This window comes from Taudactylus pleione, unplaced genomic scaffold, assembly GCF_031769625.1.
Source record: "Taudactylus pleione unplaced genomic scaffold, aTauple2 ptg000555l, whole genome shotgun sequence".
In the NCBI taxonomy this organism is placed as follows: domain Eukaryota; kingdom Metazoa; phylum Chordata; class Amphibia; order Anura; family Myobatrachidae; genus Taudactylus; species Taudactylus pleione.
The window spans coordinates 1827541-1849910 of NW_028284957.1; the positions used below are offsets into that span (position 1 = coordinate 1827541).

General features: G+C 46.1%; 1 protein-coding gene across 2 annotated transcripts in view; it reads left to right on the forward strand.

The window, feature by feature from the left end:
- Positions 1–22370, forward strand: part of TSPAN18 (tetraspanin 18) — a 182614-nt gene that overhangs the window by 142026 nt on the left and 18218 nt on the right. For both annotated transcript variants that reach the window (XM_088452633.1, XM_088452634.1), the window contains exons 4-6: positions 15657–15732; positions 18120–18314; positions 21077–21151. In XM_088452633.1, coding sequence (XP_088308759.1) covers positions 15670–15732; positions 18120–18314; positions 21077–21151 — 333 coding nt within the window. In that variant the 5' untranslated portion in view covers positions 15657–15669. The remainder of the gene's footprint in view (positions 1–15656; positions 15733–18119; positions 18315–21076; positions 21152–22370) is intronic.

The window sequence follows — 22370 nt, forward strand, 5'->3', positions numbered from 1 at the left end:
ACTCCTAAGGGAGGGATCGGGGGGGGGGGGGATAAGGTTAGTTATAGTTAAAATACTTACCTGTCGATCTTCAGTTGCCGGTCTTCCGCGGGATCTTCAGTTGCCGGTCTTCCGCGGTCGGGATGTGAACCGATCCCGTTCATATATGGCTACAGTTGTCCAATGACAAATCATTCCCAGTGCAAACGTCACAGTGGGTGACCTCTGGGTCACTGAGTGAAGTTTGGGCTCTCTGGCCGTCACTGGTGTGACCTCAGGGCTCCCTTAGATGGATAATAATGGAGGACACCATCTGATGCACACACAATACGCAAACATAGAAAATTGCCCATTACTATATTAAATATCCCTTTGACCAGTGATTGAGCATCTATTCGTTATCATGCGTCACATGCTCGTCACCCATGTGACCACAATTCTGCAAATCATTTGACTGTCAACAGCAGTACAGATTATTTCAGGTAATGGTGTTCTGATCCTGTTTTAAGACACCCATACATCTGTGACGGATTGCCGCAATTCCCCAATCTGATGATGTCTGGGCAAGTAGAGATCGGCAGGTTGGGTGGGCGTCGCCAGAAGATGGAATCGCGGCTCAGGTGTATGCGCCTCTTTAGGCGGTGGACAGGGCTGCATGTGACAGGAGCAGTGACATGATGTGAGGAGGGGAATGGAGGCAGCAGGAAGTCACAGACTGAGAGTTATATAGTAGGAGGAGCAGGGTCCCCAGCAGCACAGAGTATATCAGGAGATGAGTGATGTGTCAGTGAGGACAGGGCTGCATGTGACAGGGGCAGTGACATGATGTGAGGAGGGGGATGGAGGCAGCAGGAAGTCACAGACAAAGAGTTATATAGTGGAAGGAGCAGGGTCCCCAGCAGCACTGAGCAATGGTGAGAGGCTCCCATTGCAGTGATGTAAGAAGATTGTGCTGTCAAACAGACCAAAATCCCTACATACAACTTATGTTTATATATTTCAATTTGAAAATATGTCTGAGATGGAATGTATAACTGAGTGACTGCAAAACGCACATCACGAGGCTGCTAATTTATAATGGTTGTATTTATTTACAAATAACCTATAAAACACGTACATATTTTAGCGGGGACATATAATATTTAAGTAAAGGTTAAAAAAAAAAAAAAGTAAACATTTTTGTAGTTGGGATAAACAAGTTTCCATGTCAAATATAAGAACCTAAATTTAGAAATAGTTTCATTCTTCTCATTTCTAAAATTTGTCAGGCTTATGATAAAGTAGCATTAATAGTGACCGTGGCTTCCTGCATGGATCATCCCAGGCTGCAGTGACCATCCAACGTCAAATGGACGTCAAACCATGAGCGTGTTATGGGGGCTAATGAAATGGCAAAAAGACTCACTACCTGTGACCAGGCTCGCAGGGATCACTCACTACCTGTAACCAAGCTTGCAGGGATCACTCACTACCTGTAACAAGGCTCGCAGGGATCACTCACTACCTGTAACCAAGCTCGCAGGGATCACTCACTACCTGTAACCAAGCTCGCAGGGATCACTCGGTACCTGTGACCAAGCTCGCAGGGATCACTCACTACCTGTAACAAGGCTCGCAGGGATCACTCACTACCTGTAACCAAGCTCGCAGGGATCACTCACTACCTGTAACAAGGCTCGCAGGGATCACTCACTACCTGTAACCAAGCTCGCAGGGATCACTCGGTACCTGTGACCAAGCTCGCAGGGATCACTCGGTACCTGTGACCAAGCTCGCAGGGATCACTCTGTACCTGTGACCAAGCTCGCAGGGATCACTCGGTACCTGTGACCAAGCTCGCAGGGATCACTCGGTACCTGTGAGCAGGCTCGCAGGGATCACTCGGTACCTGTGAGCAGGCTCGCAGGGATCACTCTGTACCTGTGAGCAGGCTCGCAGGGATCACTCGGTACCCTAGAGGAAGCGCCGTTATTGCCGGTGATAACATTCATCGTCTGTCACATCTCAGGATGGAGATAACAGAATTAATAAAATAATGTAAAACCTTTGGGAAAAAAAAATATTTCCGGTTCCGGGCAGTGCGCATGTTCGTGTAATCAAGCGATTTTTTTTTGCTACTGCTTGTGTGTAATCCCTAAACATGGCTACAACGCACGCATTACACAGTTTGTATGCACAAAGGCGATTGAGACTCGGGTATCACAAATGTAGTGGAAATGTGGAGGGCGGTGACTGGTATAGCTGGCTATTTAGACACACAAAGATTGTCCGTCTTACAGGCATATTATGGACGTGCCGCTGAAGTGTTTGCGCACATAGACGCTTAATTGCTTACTTTGGAGGCCACACTCAGTTGGGAAATGTTCACCTGTCATAGGGCTGGTGCATGTTTCAATGGTGGTACCGATGGCGGTGTGTAAAGACGCACCAGGTGGTATTACAGCTCCTACAGACACTCAGAGTCGGCGTCTCAGCCCCTGCGCATTCATACGCTCAGATGTACGCCAGGGGAATGGCTATATAGCGGCACAAAGTTGCAGACAGGTGATGCAGCTGCTTACACCTCTGAATCAGGCCTAAAATATATTTCTATACATTTCATCCTTTTATACTATTTATTTTTTTTTTTACTCTGGAACTTGTGGAAAACTGGTCCGGTACAGCAGTAAATTAACACTTTGCTATTCCAGTGATACTGGCCCTGAGTGTTACTACTATATATTTAACACATAAGCAGTGACGAAAAATCTAACTTCTTGATAATAAATAGCCGGCCTCTGTATCTGTACGTCATTAGCACCGGCAGTTGTTTGAACAGGCAGACTGAGGAGTTTATTTGCTAAAGTACGGGTTTTTAGAAGTGGAGATGTTGCCCACAGCAACCAACCAGATTCACACGTGGAGATGGATCTGAGTGCTGGGAGCCTGTCTCACCCCCTACTCACTGTAACTCTCCCCTCACTACACTAAGTTTCAGTGTCCATTGATTCTCCTACCAGCATCACTCTGTCCTATTGCTGCTGCTGACTGAGATCCGATCTCTAAACAATGCAGTGCACTTCCTGATCATATGACACATTCAAGGTGTTAATAGGTGCTCAAGGCACGCCCCCCATACTCAGACACATGTCTCTACTAGCTCACTTTCTGTGCAGCTTACTGCCCTTGGTGTGAGCCCGTCACAATGTTAGTACAGATGCCGTGGGGCTCCATATTTTAAAATTCCAAATATATACAGACCAGGTAGATACATCAATGATTATATTAGAAAAGGGCACTCCCCAGACTTCACACAATGAAGTTAATATATCTTTTTAATGGTTAACATGGTTTCAACATTTCGGTCCTCTAAAAAGGCCTTCATCAAGAATTGCGATCCATACACAAAAACAGGTAATCACAGCATAATCAGCAGAATGCCACTCTTTTCCCGAAAGCCAGATGGCCTATACCCATGTACTTCATGGTCTAGAATGAGTCTGCCAACGACCAAAGTAGGAGCTGGTCATAGTAATGTGACTCGACTGTGTGTGTGTGTGTATGTGTATATATATATATATATATATATATATATATATATTGAAACAAACAAGATGTGCTTTAAATGCAGACTTTCAGATTTAATTTGAGGGTAATTACATCCAAATCAGGTGAACGGTGTATGAATTACAACAGTTTCTATATGTGCCTCTCACTTTTTAAGGGGCCAAAAGTAATGCGACTATCAACTCAAAAGCTATTTCATGGACAGGTGTGGGCTATTCCCTCGTTATTTCATTATCAATTAAGCAGGTAAAAGGTCTGGAGTTGATTCTAGGTGTGACATTTGCATTTGGAATCAGTTGCTGTCGACTCTCAATATGAGATCCAAAGAGCTGTCATTATCAGTGAAGTAAGCCATCATTAGGCTGAAAAATCAAAACAAACCCATCAGAGAGATAGCAAAAACATTAGGTGTGGCCAAATCAACTGTTTGGAACATTCTTAAAAAGAAAGAACGCATCGGAGAGCTCAGCAACACCAAAAGACCCGGAAGACCACGGAAAACAACTGTGGTGGAGGACAGAAGAATTATTTCCCTGGTGAAGAAAAACCCCTTCACAACAGTTGGCCAAATCAAAAACACTCTCCAGGAGGTAGGTGTATATGTGTCAAAGTCAACAATCAAGAAAAGACTTCACAAGAGTGAATATAGAGGGTTCACCACAAGATATAAACCATTGGTGAGCCTCAAAAACAGGAAGACCAGATTAGAGTTTGCCAAACAACATCTAAAAAAGCCATTACAGTTCGGGAACAACATCGTATGGACAGATGAGACAAAGATCAACTTGTACCAGAGTGATGGGAAGAGAAGAGTATGGAGAAGGAAAGGAACTGCTCATGATCCAAAACATACCACCTCATCATTGAAGCATGGTGGTGGTAGTGTCATGGCGTGGGCATGTATGGCTGCCAATGGAACTGGTTCCCTTGTATTTATTGATTATGTGACTGCTGACAAAAGCAGCAGAATGAATTCTGAAGTGTTTCAGGCAATATTATATGCTCATATTCAGTCAAATGCTTCAGAACTCATTGGACGGCGCTTCACAGTACAGATGGACAATGACTCGAAGCATACTGCAAAAGCAACCAAAGAGTTTTTTAAGGCTAAAAAGTGGAATGTTATGCAATGGCCAAGTCAATCCCCTGACCAGAATCCGATTGAGCATGCATTTTACTTGATGAAGACAAAACTGAAGGGAAAATGCCCCAAGAACAAGCAGGAACTGAAGACATTTGCAGTAGAGGCCTGGCAGAGCATCACCAGGGTTGAAACCCAGCGTCTGGTGATGTCTATGCGTTCCAGACTTCAGGCTGTAATTGCCTGCAAAGGATTTGCAACAAAGTATTAAAAAGTGAAAGTTTGATTTAGGATTGTTTAGTTTGTCCCATTACTTTTGGCCCCTTAAAAAGTGGGAGGCACATATAGAAACAGTTGTAATTCCTACACTGTTCACCTGATTTGGATGTAATTACCCTCAAATTAAATCTGAAAGTCTGCAGTTAAATCACATCTTGTTTGTTTCATTTCAAAGCCACCATGGTGGTGAATAGAGGAAAAAAATATGAAAATTCTGTCAATGTCCCAATATTTATGCACCTGACTGTATATAAAATTGTGATATAGTTGGGTTATGGGGCCCCTCTCCTGGGGTAGATGGACACCTCCTTACACACAGCAGCCAGGAAACAGCACACCAGTCCACGGTTTTCGTGCAAGCTGGTCCGAACTAGTTTTATTGTGCGATATACACAACAAAATAAAAAAAACATAAAAATAAATCCTAGCCCGTCTTGGCACTAACAAGACAGGGTATTCCCTCTACAAGTGGCAGGGCCTACTGCCTTACCACAAACACAGCACTTTCAAATATCACAGTGTCTCTGAACAAACCTCAGTGTCTGTTTCTCCCCAGGGTATGTGAGACACTGAATCAAAACTTAACACAGCTTATATGAGCCACTTCCAGGTGCAACTATTAATCAGCTTGCTCTCAGACAGAAAGGCCCAACACCTGGAATGGCCTGTGGATGGACCCCTCCCTTCTCTTCTCACATCCACACCCCTAGGACCGATTATCTGGTTTTTACCAAACGCCGACACTTCTGGTCTGTGTGGCATAACACACTTTCCTGGGGTTTTAAAACACATATGATAGGAATCTGGGACACACACATATGCCATACCAGACTTCTCCAGTGCTTCTATCACTATATCTATATATAGATATAAATAGGGAGAAAAAAAAAAAAAAAAGTAGATAATCTGCACACTCAAACTTGGTACAATAATAGGGTGCATGACCATAAAGAATTAAATGTAGCAATAGTCCAAAGCAGACGATCAGCACACCAGTTGAAATGCAAAGGAGCAATTTATCTTGTACAAGGCATATGTCCCACAATCCGTTCCACAAAGTGCAAAAATGCCACATAGAGTGCAGTATGTATGTGTGTCTATATACACACACATACACACATACACAGTCAGGTGCATAAATATTGGACCATTGACAGAATTTTCATATTTTGGCCTCTATTCGCCACCACAATGGCTTTGAAATGAAACAAACAAGATGTGCTTTAACTGCAGACTTTCAGATTTAACTTGAGGGTAATTACATCCAAATCAAGTAAACGGTGTAGGAATTACAACTGTTTATATATGTGCCTCCCACTTATATTGTAGCAAGGTCGTGGAACTGGTACCATCTCCTGGGGTAGATGGCACTGCGCAGCAGCTGAAAAATCACACAATGGGCGGAATTCAATTGTTTACGCAGTCCGGATCTCCCGTCTTAAGTGACAGGAGATCGCGGGCCGCTATTCAATTGCATAAAGCAGCTACCCCCGACCACAGTGCTGGGCGCGACCGTGAAAAGTGATGTTTGGGCGCCCAAACAGGTCACTTTTCGCACATTTCAGCTCTCACCCCCCCTGGGGCTGCGAGCTGAAATGGAGCGCTGACAGCTGATCTCGCCCGACAGGAGCAAGAATTGAATAGCTCCGTCGGGCGCGATGGGGGCTGGAAACAATTGAATTCCGCCCAAAGTCCACTGGTCTGGTGCAACTGGTCTCGGCCAGTTTTATTAGGCAAACAAACAAAATAAATAGAAATAAACACCTTGCCGTCTGGCACTAACTATACAGAAGTGAGCCTAGCTCACTAATAAACAAAGTATAAGAAGGTTTTCTAGGTTTAGTTTACCTGCTTTCGTCAACCCAAAAACAGCCACACAGCTGAAAACCCTAATTAGCCTCCTGTGAAGCTAATGACCCAAAAAACTCCTAACACAAAACACCTTCCTGAGGTTTCAAAAGACATAGGTCAGGAATCTAGAGGGAAATATACCTGCCTTCCACTATGATGCCAGTGACCTTGTCACAAAATATACATATAGCGATAGGATCACTGGTAAAGTGGTCAGTGATTGATACGTTTGCCCTAGGTTTCTGACCTATGTGTTTTAAAACCCCCAGGAGAAAGTTTGAAGTGAAGCAAGCTTGAGTTTTGGGACCTGGGGGTGTGGGTGTGAGGAGAGGGTGGGCTCCACCCACGGCCACTCCAGGTTTTGGGCCTTTCAGCCTGGTAACAGGCTCATTAGGGTTTCCAGCTGAGAGTGGCCAAGATATGCTTGGTTTGTTTGGGGCTGAGTGTCTCACCTGGGAGAGCAGGCAGGGAGTTTGCTCAGAGACACTTGGAAACCTAGCAGTGAGGACTGTGCTGTGCTTTTGTTGCTGGTGAGGGTATTAGGCCCTGCCAGGTTCTTGTAGTGAGGGAAATCACTTGTAAAGTTAGAGCCCAGACGGGGCTAGGATTTATGTTTGTTTTCTTTATGTAATTTCTGATATTGTACAATAAAGACTGGCGCCGACCAGCTTGTACTCGCATCCAGACTGGTGTGCTGTTTCCCGGCTGCTGTGTGTGTAAGGAAGGAGTCCATCTACCCCAGGAGAGGGACCCCTAACCCGGCTGAATGTCACATAATAAATATATATATATATATGAGAAAGAATGAATAAGCCGGCACTCAGCTACACCTTGTAGTAAAGTACCAGGGTGCCCTCCGGTGACAGTCAGCATAAAAGAAAAAATTCAGCGGCACTCAGGGTTTGAGAGTTTCAACTCCAAATATATTATTATTATTACGACTGCATGGTGAATAACCAACGTTTCGGGGACACAGAGCCCCTTTGTCAAGGGACAGAAACCGTTGTGTAACTTGACAAAGGGGCTCTGTGTCCCCGAAACGTTGGTTATTCACCATGCAGTCGTAATAATAATAATATATTTGGAGTTGAAACTCTCAAACCCCGGAGTGCCGCTGAATTTTTTCTTTTATGTGTATATATATATATATATATATGTGTGTATGTATGTATGTATGTATGTATATATATATATATATTATTTATTATAAATACCATTGTTGAATATTTGTGATAGGATGTATATTATCAAAACACGTGTCTTTTAAGTGTGTGTTTAAGATCACTGTTGTCTGATTAATCTTGCCATACACTGTTCACCATTTACACTCCGCAGGTCTGGCAGTAATAAGTCTTTCCCACCCCATACTTCACCATCGCGCTGACATTAAGAGTTCCATAATGTGCCTTGCAACCCGCACATTACTCTTCCCAATGCACATAAACAGTCAGCCCGAGCCACGCGCAGCCGGTGTAAAGAACTAAATATAATGTACTCTCTCAGCCTTCTGGGCTAAAAGCTTTTCATTAATGATAATGGTAGGCAGCGGTAGGACACTCTGTAATTAGACTAAGTATACCCGGCCGGCTGCTGGTTTTTAGTGCATTGTTTGTTTAATGGAAAAGTATTTTATTGACTTTCTCAGTAATTGGATATTTTTTTCCTCCGTTATGTAGGCCGAGGCTAGCCAGTAATAGCGCTCACTGTTGTTTTCCGGGGAGTTGGCAGCAGATGGGGATCGCGGGATCCGTTCTGTACAAGTGCTTCCAGCTCAGCAGTATAGGGGAAAGTTGCCAGGGACTCTTTGCAAAAACAAACAAAAAAAAATTGTATTTGGATTTGTACTATAATAAAAAAATCTGCCCAGCAGCTGCATTAATAATTGTAGTCACTTAGCGCTGACGGGACTTAACCCTTTGTGTCTGACTTTCTTGCGTTCTCAGTGGCCCAATACAAGAAAATATATATATTTTTTTAAATGGGGAATTTTTGTTTTTCCATGCTTTCAGAAGTTTCACATGTTTACATTTGTTAAGTATTCAAGCTGTTGTCCTCTGTTATCAGAGTACTTGGCTGCAGTGTCTCTCTGTTACGGTACATCGCCTCCAGGCACTGGGAGGGTGGGTAGGGGCGGTGTTTGGCCATCTTTGGCAGGATCAGTGCCCTCGGATATCTGTAGGGGTTGGGTATGAAATGCTGACGACTGACTAAATCCCGATGCTGCAAGCCTGAACGCTGAAGATCCCGACTGGGGCTGGTAAGTACCCTACCCTCCCCTCTCCCTCCTTTAGTGGTGCCTAACCCTAACCTCTCCTTGGGGGTGCCTAAACCTAACCCCCCCCCCCTCCCTGCACCTTAAACCTAACTCTCCCGGGGTGGTGCTTAACCCTAACCTCCCCATAGGGGTGCCTAAACCTAACCCCCACCCCCCCACTCCGCACCCTAAGCCTAACCCTCTCGGGTGGTGCCTAACCCGAAGTCCCCCCAGGGGTCCCTAAACTTGATCTCCCCCCCGTGTAAAGCGGCTAAGCGCTAGCAGTGCCCGGTTTACCTTTGTTCGGGAAGCCCTCTGTCTAGATTCTGGCGTTGGGTTATAGACGGGCGTCGAGATTTAGATGCCTGTCTTTAGTCCCGCGTCGGTATTTAAACGCCGGGATTTAGTCAGACGGTTTCCTGGCCGTCGGCATTTCGACTGTATCCCATCTGTAGTGATGCCCTGGAAGGGGTCTGATGGGGGTCGTCAAGACGTGATGATTTGATCTTTCCTTTTTCCCCAAATGCTGGGGGCCGGGACCTGAGCCAAGTTGTGCTCCAGAGCAAACCTTCAAGATGGCCATGGCCTTGCTGGAAGCTGGAGTACTGATTTGTAGCTTGTCTACAGGGGGTAGTGGGCTTCCTCCAACAGCCTGAGAGGGAGGCTCTCAGTATCCGAGGACTCTATGCAGAGATGAGCAGAGACGCAGGGGCAGATTATCAGTGGGGCAGATGGGACTACGGCATACTCGCCTACTTTTAGAATAACCTCTCAGGGAGAAGCCCGGAGAGGGGATACAGATGGGCAGTGATGGGAGCGGGGCCGCACTATTTGCGTCATTAGGCCCTTCCCCCCTATATCAAAATGCGTCGAATCACGCACATTTGAATAAGGGGCGGGGCAAAATTAGGTGATTGTCATAGAATATTGTCATTAACTCCCACACCCTCCTAACAGCCCGGTCATTTCTCCCCATACTGCCTCCTGCAGATTCTGGGAGAGTAGCCAAGTATGGACTACGAGCCTGATTCCGGTGGACACGCAAATCTCGAGACTGCGATTCCGTACGCAGTGGTTCTGCAAAAAATACGCAAATGTTACAGGTGCCGGAGACGCCCATAGACCGCGTCTCTCATCCATGGCTTGTGTAAAAAAAGAGATTTTCCTTTCAAAATTAGGCAATTATTCTACTTTTTTCCGTATTTAGGGAGACATTGGGTTGGACAGTATAAGGATGAACACGCCCACATGACACTGGCCACACCCACATAGCACTGGTCACACCCACACAGCGCTGGTAATCGCTCCGCCACTTCCAACAATGGGCCCTTGATCACAACACGGTTAAGTTGTCTTGTCAATATAGACTGGGTACCATAAGATGGAGACTAGGACAGACAGAGGGGGTCATTCAGACCCGCTCGTGAGCGGCGGTACGCTCGCAAGCGGGTCGTTGTTCCCCCACTGCGCATGTGCACGACGGAGGGAGCTCCGTCGTGCGCATTCGCGAGACCCGGCGAGCGACGGGCTCTCTATCGCTCCGGGTCTCGCACCAAAGGGGGCGTGCTGTCGATGTTGATTGACAGCTTGCCCCCTTTGGTGGGCGTGCCTGCCAGACGGAGGCGTTCCCATGGGAACGCCTACCGTCTCAAGCCGGCCGCACTGACATCACTAGTGATGTCAGTGGGAGTGATTTTGGCTCTGATCACTCCAGGGCTTGCGGCAGCAGGGTCTCCGTCGCAAGCCCGATGGTTGCGATGGTCAAGACCATCGCGACCATCATCATGGATGCTCGCATATGCTGTGGGTGGTAACCCACAGCTATGCGAGCGTCCATGAGGACGCTCCAAAAAAAGGTAGGAGGGCCCTGATTCAGAGCGAGCGCTCTGGTCAGAGCGTTCAGCTCTGAATCAGGCCCAGAGACTAGGTGACAGAACAAGGAGAGAGTCCAGTTTAAGTGTGTGTCAGCTCTGATCTATATATCTATGCTACACTACAGTGTTACCACCGCTGACACTGTAACGTTGCATTTCGCATGCAGATACAGCCACAGTCGCACACAGAATCTAGGCAGGACGCAGATCATTTTAATCAACAGAAGCTTCTTGTGCGTCCTAATCACATGGCTGTGCGAATAAGACGCATTTAAAGGTAAAACATCACATTAAAAGATGCTCGGCGCTACCGAGTCACGCCACGGCGCAACTAGAAGGGCTGTTCAACGTGCAAGGACGTAGTAACAAACCATGGCGGAAAATAAAGTACCAACCAATCAGCTCCTAACTGCCAATTTACAGTCTGTTTGAAAAATGTCAGAAGCCGATTGGTTGAAACTCTCTCTCCAAGGTTTGATACATCTCCCACTAAGTGAGAAGCACCTCCACCACCTCACACCATGGTAACTGTACCAGTTACAGTATAATGTACGGATATTAGAAGTCGCAGATGGGTTCTGTGTTCTATATAGGTACAAGGCCACAGGGCAAATCTAGTGCGCCTTAGACATAAAGCTCCAGTAAGGCCGGAGAGCAGATGCAGCACCTGTCCACGTTAAGCTCCTCAGATAGGACACAAGGGGGCGGATGTACTAAGCTCTGGAAAGTGATAAAATGGAGAGTGATAAACTACCAACCAAACAGCTCCTGTCATTTTTCAAACAGTTGGGAGCTGATTAGCTGGAGCACTATTATCAGGGCCGGCTCTAGGGGTCTTCGACCTGAGCGGTCGAACAGGGACACCAGCCATAGAGGGCGCACCCTTCCCCAGCATCCCGATTTCAGCGGGACAGTACTGTCCTGGGCCAAAGTGGTCAAATCTGGGGGCCGGGGACCCCCACCAACGCGGCGGTGCTGGGATCCCGGAGTCTGAATGGATGCTGCGTGCATGCGCGCGGCATCCATTCTGTGCCGTGAAAAGCCTGGGGAGGCTCCCCCCAGCCTGACGTTATTTGGAGGCGTGCCCCTCAGATAATGTCACGTAAGGAGGCGTGGCCTATGGTAAGCCACGCCCCCCAATTTCGGCCAGCACAGGGCGCTATTAGTCCTGGAGCCGGCTCTGACTATTATCATATGCAACGAGTTTTGGCACTCATTGTGAATGATAAAACTTGTTGATAAATGAGGCCCTCCGCCTGTAACATGACAGTTAGGAGCTAAGTGGCTGGTACTTTATCACTTTCCAGAGCTTAGTACATCTCCCCGAAGGTCGTCCCTGGCGCCTGGAAGAGAAATGGTTTCATCTCCAGCTGTGATAAAAGTTCTTTCCCGTAAGGGCTGTGAACCTGTGCAGTGATCTTACCCACGATCAGGCACCATATACAGGCATTGTACCTATAAAGAGAACACCTGTATGCTATTAATGCCACATTACTTGTTTACTTCTGAGCTGCAGGGGAAATATTCTGCTGAGTGCCTGACTACCAACGTCCACTCTTGAACCTTTTCCACTTCATAGTGAACCTGATTGAAGTGACGTCAGCATTCAGCACTAGAGGGGTCCGTGCACTCTAGAAATGTTTAAGTATGTTATTGGGAGTGTGTGATTAGCCGATAAATCAGCAGCACCCAACGGAGCGCCACTTATTGTGATTGAAGTGTCGATTTTATCCGCTGCAACTCTCAACACCCTGACCTGCGTCTGAGTATCAATCAGCCGTGTCTGCACCTTACCAACGCCACATATACTGGGTACACAATGTACTCTATTCAATTAACACCTCGTTAAAGGCTGCTCATTATTCAGCATGCTTGATGAGCTAATCTGAAATGGGTAAAAAAAAACAACCTGTACACAGTGTAATGATGATTTATTCTGTGGGGAGCCTGGAATGTGGGTAGTGCCAATACTCGGGATGCGGGCATCATGTTCTGCATATACACTAACAATGTAAGTACCCAGCAGGAAATGCTTTTTTGGATAATTTTACAGCACAAATCCCATATAGGGTTTTTATTTTCTGTAAATCGCAAGTTGGGTAACTTGCAAGCATGCATCGGATTCAATTTTCTCTAGCCGTCCTCCTACAAACAATTTTCTCCTTTTCAGTACTTCTCTGGAAGGCAAACAAGAATGGCTGCCACAGAGTCACTGCTATCAGCATGTCAGAAATGTGGGGATGGGGGAACCACACAGCACAGAGCAGACCCAAAACACATGGAGCCTTGTGCTGAGTTGGCCCTAAATTGGGTGTAATTTATGTTAAAAAAGTTGGAGACAGAATTAATGTATTTACACCCATATGCTGATCTATATAAATATATATATATATATATATATATATATGTTACTAGCTGGGATACCCGGCGTTGCCCAGGTTGAAGACTGGACCCTGAAGGACACCTGCAGCCTTAATTCTTTACATTGTCCTCGCCTATACCCTGGCAAATCAGGAGTAAATGACAGTGCAGGCAGCGTATTCTCATACAGTTTTGGGAAACTGAGGCCATCGTCTCTTCCCCCTCCCCGCCCAGAAACGGCAGCAGACTGTCAATCACTGACAGTCTGCTGCCGGACTGCGTTCGGGAATCTGCGTGATCCATGTCACTGCGTCTGCAGCTGAATCACACCTGAAATCTCTCTGCAGACCAACATTGTAGTCCATGTCTAGCAGGCCTGCCATCATGGGTTGAATGCCAGTACAGGAGTCCTGTTCCCAGACAGAAGGGGGCCTGCCCGCAGTGGCACTATGTGGCTGCGCTCAATCTCCCCTGCTGTTTGTAATCTCTGTATGCTAAACTTTGCCAGACTCAAAGATTGTGGATTGATAATGATGTCTGCTACAGTCTGCATGTATCGAGTGCTGAGCTTCTCATGAGCCTGCCAGGCACTCTAAGACCCCTGGGGCTGCTGTAAGTTAGTGAAATGCTAATAATGCACACTGTTTAATTTCACAGTTTATCATGCAAACAGGGCTGACTAACTCCGTATTTCAAGTGTGCGTCTGTTGGAAAAGTGATATAACACAGCACTTTGGAAGAGAGGAATGTGGCAGTGTGTATATGATGCCAGCCCCTTAGCCCCAGAACCTGTGTAGTATGTCCCGGTTTTATGGGATTGTGTGACAGTGTGTGGCCCTGACAAAGTTTTACTGTAGGCAAAAACCTACAGTAATCCTGGTCAAACTACACCACCCTGCCAAATTTGGTGGAGCTAGGTACAAATCTCTGGCCGTACATAAAGGACAGACACACACACACGCACTTTCTTGCCTATTATATAGATTTAGTTCCCCCCTTAGTGTGACCTGCTCCTGTTCAGCACTAGGACTCTCCCCCAAACAACCCTGAGGCGGTGGCTGTAGGGTAATAAAGTTTTCAACAGTAAAATCACTTTTTTTTTTTGCTGGTGTACTACTGGTCCCAGCAAGCACTGGAATGCTTGAACTGTTCGGGTATCCTGGCGCTTGTAGAACTAAATAAGAAGGGTTGTAGAGAGCTTACAAACCCCCTTTAACAGTAGGGTGGCTTAGGCATTGCGCTTAGAAAGGCCGCAGAGAGGATTGGGCGCTGTGGAAGTGTGGTCCTTGCTTCTCTGCATATATGTAGCATCTGTGTGACCAGGATTTAAGGGCCGATTTTTAGCCCTCTCCAATGATCTGCATTAATGACAATACCGGCTAATAATAATAGTGCCACAGAGGCTTTTCAAAGAGGTTTTTTTTCGGTTTCCGGACTGTAGATAGACCGTAAAAAGGTCGACAATGGCTAGATAGACATCCGTTGTTAGACAGTCAATAAGTCGACTTGGACAAAAGGTCGACACACAAAGGGTCAACATGTAAGAATGTCGACCGGGTCAAAGGTAGACATTAAAATGGTCGACACATGATTTGTATTTGTTTTTTTTAGGGTTAGGCACTTACCCCGACAGTTAGGGTTAGGCACCAGAAGGGAGAGTTAGGGTCAGGCACCAGAAGGGAGGGTTAGGCACTTTCCCCTATAGTTAGGGTTAGGCACCAGAAGGGAGGGTTAGGCACTTTCCCCTATAGTTAGGGTTAGGCACCAGGAGGGAGGGTTAGGCACTAGAGGGGACGGTTAGGGTTAGGCACCAGAAGGGAGGGTTAGGGTCAGGCACCAGAAGGGAGGGTTAGGCACTTTCCCCTATAGTTAGGGTTAGGCACCAGGAGGGAGGGTTAGGCACTAGAGGGGACGGTTAGGGTTAGGCACTAGAAGGGACGGTTAGGGTCAGGTGCCAGAAGGGAGGGTTAGGCACTTACTGGAGGGTTAGGCACTAGAGGGGACGGTTAGGGTTAGGCACCTACCCCGACTGCTAGGGTTAGGCACCAGAAGGGAGGGTTAGGCACCTACCCCGACTGCTAGGGTTAGGCACCAGGAGGGAGGGTTAGGGTGAAGATTAAGGCAAAAAAAAAAAAATTGTGTGTTGACCATTTTCAAGTCATCCTTTTGACCCTGTCGCCCTTACATGTCGACCTTTTGTCCCAGTCGGCCTATTGACTGTCTAATTTCTGGTGTCTATCTAGACACTGTCGACCTTTTTACTGTTAATCCACACCTGTTTTATTCTCCGTAAATAGCAGTTGATGTTGGGGAGCAACAAGTAACAAATATTAACAATATATAAAATATTCTGCACAAATATGTAACCGGAATTGATATTCGTGTATGTTAATGGATTGCTGTAGAATAACGGTATTTACTTGTTTTGCAGGAGAAGCCACAAAATGGAGGGTGACGGGGTGAGCTGTGTGAAATACCTCATGTTCATCTTCAACTTTTTCATATTTGTAAGTACCGGTTCCGTTCTCTTCTGCTGTAAGATCAGACCGTCAGCTAACATATGGATGTGCCAGAACAGGAGTCTCAGGCCCTGATTCAGAGCCGGACGCACTGACCAGAGCGCTCGCTCTGAATCAGGGCCCTCCTAATTAAATTTGGAGCGGCCTTTTGGACACTCGCATAGCTGTGGGTTACCACCCACAGCTTATGCGAGCGTCCATGTCTTGACCATCGCGCTCGCGACGAGACCCTGCTGTAGGGTCTCGCTGCCGCAAGCCCTGGAGTGATTTTGGCTCTATCAGAGCCAAAATCACTCCCACTGACATCACTAGTGATGTCAGTGGGGCCGGACCCAGACGGTCTGCGTTCCCATGGGAACGCCTCCGTCTGGCAGCCACGCCCACCAAAGGGGGCGTGCTGTCACTCACCATCGACAGCACGCCCCCTTTGGTGCAAGACCCGGAGCGACCGCTTGGCTGTCGTGGGCATGCGCATTTGGGTACCATCGACCCGCTCGCGAGCGTCCTGCGCTCGCGAGCGGGTCTGAATGAGACCCACAGTGCCTTGTGTACCACATAATACACACACACACGGCCGAGGCCGCATTACCTGAGCTGCACCAATGTACATGAAATTGGAGCAGTTACAGTTCAGACTCAGTTTTCTACTTTCGCATTAGATTATTCATAACATTTTGTATAGTAGTACTTGGGGCTCCTTCCCCTGGGTCAGTTATTTGTTGTTCTTTATAGGATCCTACAGCGAAAGCTGTCCATACACTGGGCGATATTCGAGCAATCCAGCCATACCGATGTCTGTTCTGAACGATTACCTGTCCGTGTGTGGTTCTGGATTGTTTGGTTCGGTTATTAAACCTGAATGACGTTCAGCCGAATCCAGGGAGTGATTAGATTTCGCCTCCATACATCGTCTAGGTCACATGTTCTCAAACTCTGTCCTCAGGACCTCAAACAGTGCATGTTTTCCAGGTCTCCTCACAGAATCGCATGTAAAATAATTATCTCCACCTGTGAATCTGTGTCAGTGAGTAATAAACACACCTGTGCACCTGCTAGGTAACCTGGAAAATGTGAACTGTGTAAGATCCTGAAGACAGAGTGTGAGAATCACTGTGGTAGGGTATGGAGGTGCTTTGGTTATTGTGCGGCCACTACTACCCACTGCTGGCCAGCTGCACCATCATGCACTCTATGGCCAATTTTAGATATAGCCTGGACCTCCGCTGTCCACCAACAGTACAGTGCTACTTAGCGCAGGAGTGATCCAAAATGGTGGCTGTCAATGAAAGCTGGCTCCACCAATTGGCAACCAGCTTGAAATTTACAGCAGGAAGAGGACACCATGTGGGCAACTCCCACAAAACGGGATGTGGCTATTTCTTCTGAAACGCTAACGGGGCCAACACATCAACAATCAATAAGGGCATAAATAAAGTACTACAAATGAAACACGCAACAAAGTCCTACTTTCACGAAGGATGATATCTGATGACTATGGTGATCTGACCGAATCAGTGGTATAAATAATTTTTTTCTGCTTATACACGTAGTGAGTAATTGTGCATAACTTCCCTTTTTGTCTATTCAGACCGTCCCTGCCACTTATTTTGAAACATTTTGTTTTCTATTTTTTAAATCTCACCTATTTATGGGTTATACGTTTGATATAATTTTATATGGAATTTAATAAAGGTTATATTTTACTAGTTAGCAGCTCCTCAAAATGATGGAACATTGTCACGCCCACGAAAAGTCCCATTTGAGCACTAAAATGGGTCACTGTTCCGTAATTTCTGCTTGGTGGCTCGAGGGGCTGCGAGTAGAAATGTCAGCGCTGTCGGCTGTGCGCGCCCGAACAGAGCAACAATTGAACTGCGCCATCTAGTGGCCGCCGGCGCACAACACAGTTCAATTTCCCCCCCCCCCCCCCAATAGAGATGAGGAGCAACGTTAGCCAGAATAGTGCCACCCAGTGGTGACATTATTGTGGACATGCAAGGCCGCGGTACCTTTCATGGCATGGTCCTAGCAGTGATCAATGGGAGGTCTCCTAGTGCAGTCGTTCTCACCCTCAGCCCTCCCGGTTTACCAACAGGTCACATTTTCAGGATTTAGGTCTGTGGCAGCAGGTGGGATAATTACTGACTCCGCAAAACAGAATAACTCACTTGTGCGCGATTACAGAGATCCACCCAAAATGACCTATTACTGGTACTGGAGGGCTGGAGTTGAGGACCCCTGCTCTAGGTCATCTGCTGAATACCTTTCAGGATGCTCATAGTGACTGGTGGTGCCAATGTGCGTTAGTGCCACACACATCTGATTGTACGCCTCTAATTTCCTGTGTTTTACCATAACTCTCTTCTTAATCCTAGCTTGGTGGAACCTTCCTGCTTGGACTTGGGATTTGGGTCATTGTTGACCCCACTGGTTTCCGGGAGATCATTGCTGCCAATCCCTTGATGTTCATGGGTGCCTACCTGGTCCTTGCTATGGGTGCCATGTTGTTTCTGCTCGGCTTCCTGGGCTGCTGTGGAGCTATCCGCGAGAACAAGTGCCTTCTGCTGTTCGTACGTACTATATTCTCTACTTCCTTTCCTGCTGAACATGTATGTAGATGAGGGGTGCCTACACACCAACAGAGCCAGCGTACCTCCAGATACTTGCGGTTGTGCTGATTACAAGTTTGTCCGGCAGTAAATGGTTACTCTCGCTGCTACACCTGTGGTTCACTGGAACTATTCATAAAATGTTTTCTTTGACCATTCCTTGTGCCCTGGGGTCATACAGCTGTGATCTACATTGAGCAGCATTTACCCAGCTGTCTGCACAATGACCTCAGGAACGGTTCCTGATAAAACCTTTAATGCTGGACAAAAATTCAACAATCCAATTGTGCTGGATCATTGCAATCTGGCCTGTACCAATGTAGCTCCACACAGTGTAGACTGCCTACACGTACTGCCCTGTGTTAAGACTACACAAATTACTTACAAAAGGTCAACAATGAAAAGATTGGCAATGATTTTGTCAACACACAAATGGTAGACACATTTTAATTTTTTTAGGGTTTGGCACTTACCTGATGGTTATGGATAGAACCAGAAGGGAGGGTTAGGCACTAGGAAGAACAATTAGGGTTAGGCTCTAGGAGGGATGGTTAGGGTTAGGCATTAGGAAGAATGGTTAGGGTTAGGAGGAATGGTTATGGTTAGGCTCTAGGAAGAACAATTAGGGTTAGGCTCTAGGAGGGATGGTTAGGGTTAGGCATTAGGAAGAATGGTTAGGGTTAGGCACTAGGAAGAACGGTTAGGGTTAGGCTCTAGGAAGAACAATTAGGGTTAGGCTCTAGGATGAATGGTTAGGGTTAGGCTCTAGGAGAGATGGTTAGGCACTAGGAAGAACGGTTACAGTTAGGAAGAATGGTTAGGGTTAGGCACTAGGAAGAACGGTTACGGTTAGGAGGAATGGTTAGGGTTAGGCACTAGGAAGAACCGTTAGGGTTAGGCTCTAGGAGGAATGGTTAGGGTTAGGCACTGGGAAGAACAGTTAGGCACTAGGAAGAATGGTTAGGGTTAGGCTCTAGGAGGGATGGTTAGGGTTAGGCACTTACCAGAGGATAAGGGCACTAGGAGGAATGGTTAGGTACCAAGGGGAGGGTTAGGGTGAAGATTAAGGTTAGAAAAAACAAACAAACACCATTTCTGTGTCGACCTTTTGTACCTGTCGACCTACTGTACTGTCTAATTTTTTTCATGTCAACCTTTTGTATCTCATCCAAAACTACCTTTAACACCAACGGGGGTAATGAAACTATCTGTATTTCCATCCTGACAGATTGAGGGGTTTATGTATCAAGCAGTTGTAACAGCTTTGTGTTTACTATAGCATATAATCTATGTATGTACCCTAGGAAGGGAATAGTGTGGAGCAGCGGAGAAGTTTCCCATAGCAACCAATCGGCTCCTACCTATTATTTTATAGACTGAGGAGCCTATTTATCAGCTGATTGGCTGGAGCACCATTATCATCATTGCATAACATAACGCATTGATAAATGAGCTCCTACACTTGATTAATGCTACTTCAAAGCCGATTGGTTGCTATGGACAGCGTCTCCACTGGTCCACTTCTCCACGCTTACTGCTTGATACATAATCCCTTGGTCCTATTCAGTCATATTGACCAAGTTGGTTATATAGACCTATCAAAATCTTAATATGTAATATGGAGTATGATTATGGTATTTTGGGTAGATAAATTACGGCAAAAACTATTGATACTTTTGCTTTATCTCTCAGGGCCTGATTCAGAGCCGTTGGCTATTTGTGTGCGCACGCTCTGAATCAGGGCGGGGAGTTTTTTTTTTTTCCCCTGTCCCTTCGCTAAGCTGTGGTTACCCACCCACAGCTAGTGCGAGCGGGCAGGAGATGGTCGCGATTATCTAAGGTAGGGTCTCAGCAATCGCAATGCCGAGTGGACTTCCAGCTCTAATAGAGGCGGAAGTCCACTACTGACCTCACGAGTGACGTCAGTAGGGACACCCACAAATGGCAGGCGTTCCTTCGGGAACGCCTCCGTTTTTTCAGCCACCCCCCCCTACCCGCCTACAAAACTGGGCGAGCTGTCTATCAACATCGACAGCTGCGCTGTTTTTCTGCGAGCTCTGGAGCGAGTGAAGGTCTCACTCGCTACGTGGCTCGTGCGCACTGGACCACCATCGACCCGCTTGCGAGCGGGTCTGAATCAGTCACAATGATTTGTCTCTATTTTTTGTGCTGTACGACCATATGGGGGAGTTGTATCAAACTGTTGAGAGATAAAGTGGAAAGTGTTATAGCCTGTGCTAGATAAATGATAGCTAGTAGCTGACTGGTTGCTATGGGTAACTTCTCCACTATCTCTCTTGAAGGTTTGATACATCTCCCCTTAGGTATTATTAGACTGTTATCTATAATACAGAGAGCCTGCAGCAGAGTACTTGAACAAGCAGGCGATGAGATCACGAAGTGAGACCTAACTGCTGTGCAAGGCTCTGGTAAGGATACAGTGGGCTCCCGGACAGTTAAATATAATCATTTCCAATACACAGTCCTGAGCTTAAAGGTTGTCATATCCATGTGTAATGTACATACGTCTATCTTGCAGTCAGATGTGTATGAGGATGGAGCGTCCCTCTAATTACGGATTTTTAGGATTATAGGTAGAGATGGCATTATACATAAATATGGACAAGTCATGATCAGATTGTGTCTTACACCTTCCTGGTCTGCTGTAAGTCTTCCAAGTCACTGATAAATACTGTCATTAAATCGGATTTTTCTCTTTTCAGTTCTTCATGTTTATCCTGGTGATATTCCTGGCGGAGCTGTCCGCCGCTATTTTGGCGTTCCTCTTCCGGGAGAATGTAAGTGTCACAAAGCGGTCTAGTAGTTTGTACCATTGTAATCGTCACCAAGTTATTTATGTCTGTGTTTCCACATCAATAAATGTCCTGAGTAGTGCCGAAAGGCCAACATGTCGTTTTATATTCAGTAGAGATGTGCGCAGACCCTCGAGTTTCGGTTCTAAATCGTCGTCGTGTTTTGGCAAAACCACCCTCCAGTGTTTTGATTCAGTTTCGTATTTTACATAAGAAATATGATAAAAACCACTAAAACCGTGTAACCTGGACCTGTTCTTGTTCCTATAGTGCTATTAACACCAACAACATTAATTTTCAGTCAATTCTGAGCACCTCACATCATCTGAAATTATGAGGGAAGGACGTACATGCCATCCAAAACCCAAGAGACCCGGTTTTTAGATCCGAGTTCCGAACTTGGTAAGAAGACCCGAGTTGGGACTTCGACCTGGGACCCCTAAATTCGAGTGTGCGCAGTTTTCAGCCAGACCACTAATCGCTAATATTCTGTGTGCTTTTCATGCCATGATTACTAGACTTTGAGGGGTATTCAATATAAAACGTTAACTTCACTGTCGAAGTTAACGTTTCATATCGGAGTTTTTACCTGCGTTAAAGTATCGGGCGCGCGCCCGCTTATCCCCGTATTCAATATAAAATGAACGAAAACGGGAGCCTCCGAATTTGGATGTGCGTAAAGTTACGAATTTTTCCTTAAAAAAATTGTAAGACCCCCCCCTAAGGTTGTAAAAACATGGGGGATCACTATGGGTACCCCCGTTTTAGCCTTTAAATGAAAGTCGGGAATTTAAATAGCCGCAGCAGGTGTTTTTTCCCGACATTGAAGAAGTGATGGAGAAGAGCACTTAGGTTATTTCTTTTTGTTTTTTTAAGTGGTCCCATCAAATTTGGGGTACATGAAAATGGGTACTAGCATATTTTGATGTCCCTAAAGTAAGTTTTTAAAAATTCTGCATTTGTGCACCTGCCGCTATAATTCTATTCTAGAAAACACGTGCCGCATACTTGCAGAATAGCCCTGAACCTATTTCCCTATTGTTATACAATTTTTTTTTTACCCCAATTTTTAAATACATTTTTTGGGGTGTCCCTATTTTTATTTTTTACTTTTTTTGACACAGTTCTTTTTTAAATGTCATTCCCAGGGGTGCAGGCTATTTTTTTTAAGCCTGCACCCCTAAACCCCAATTCTGCACTTTTT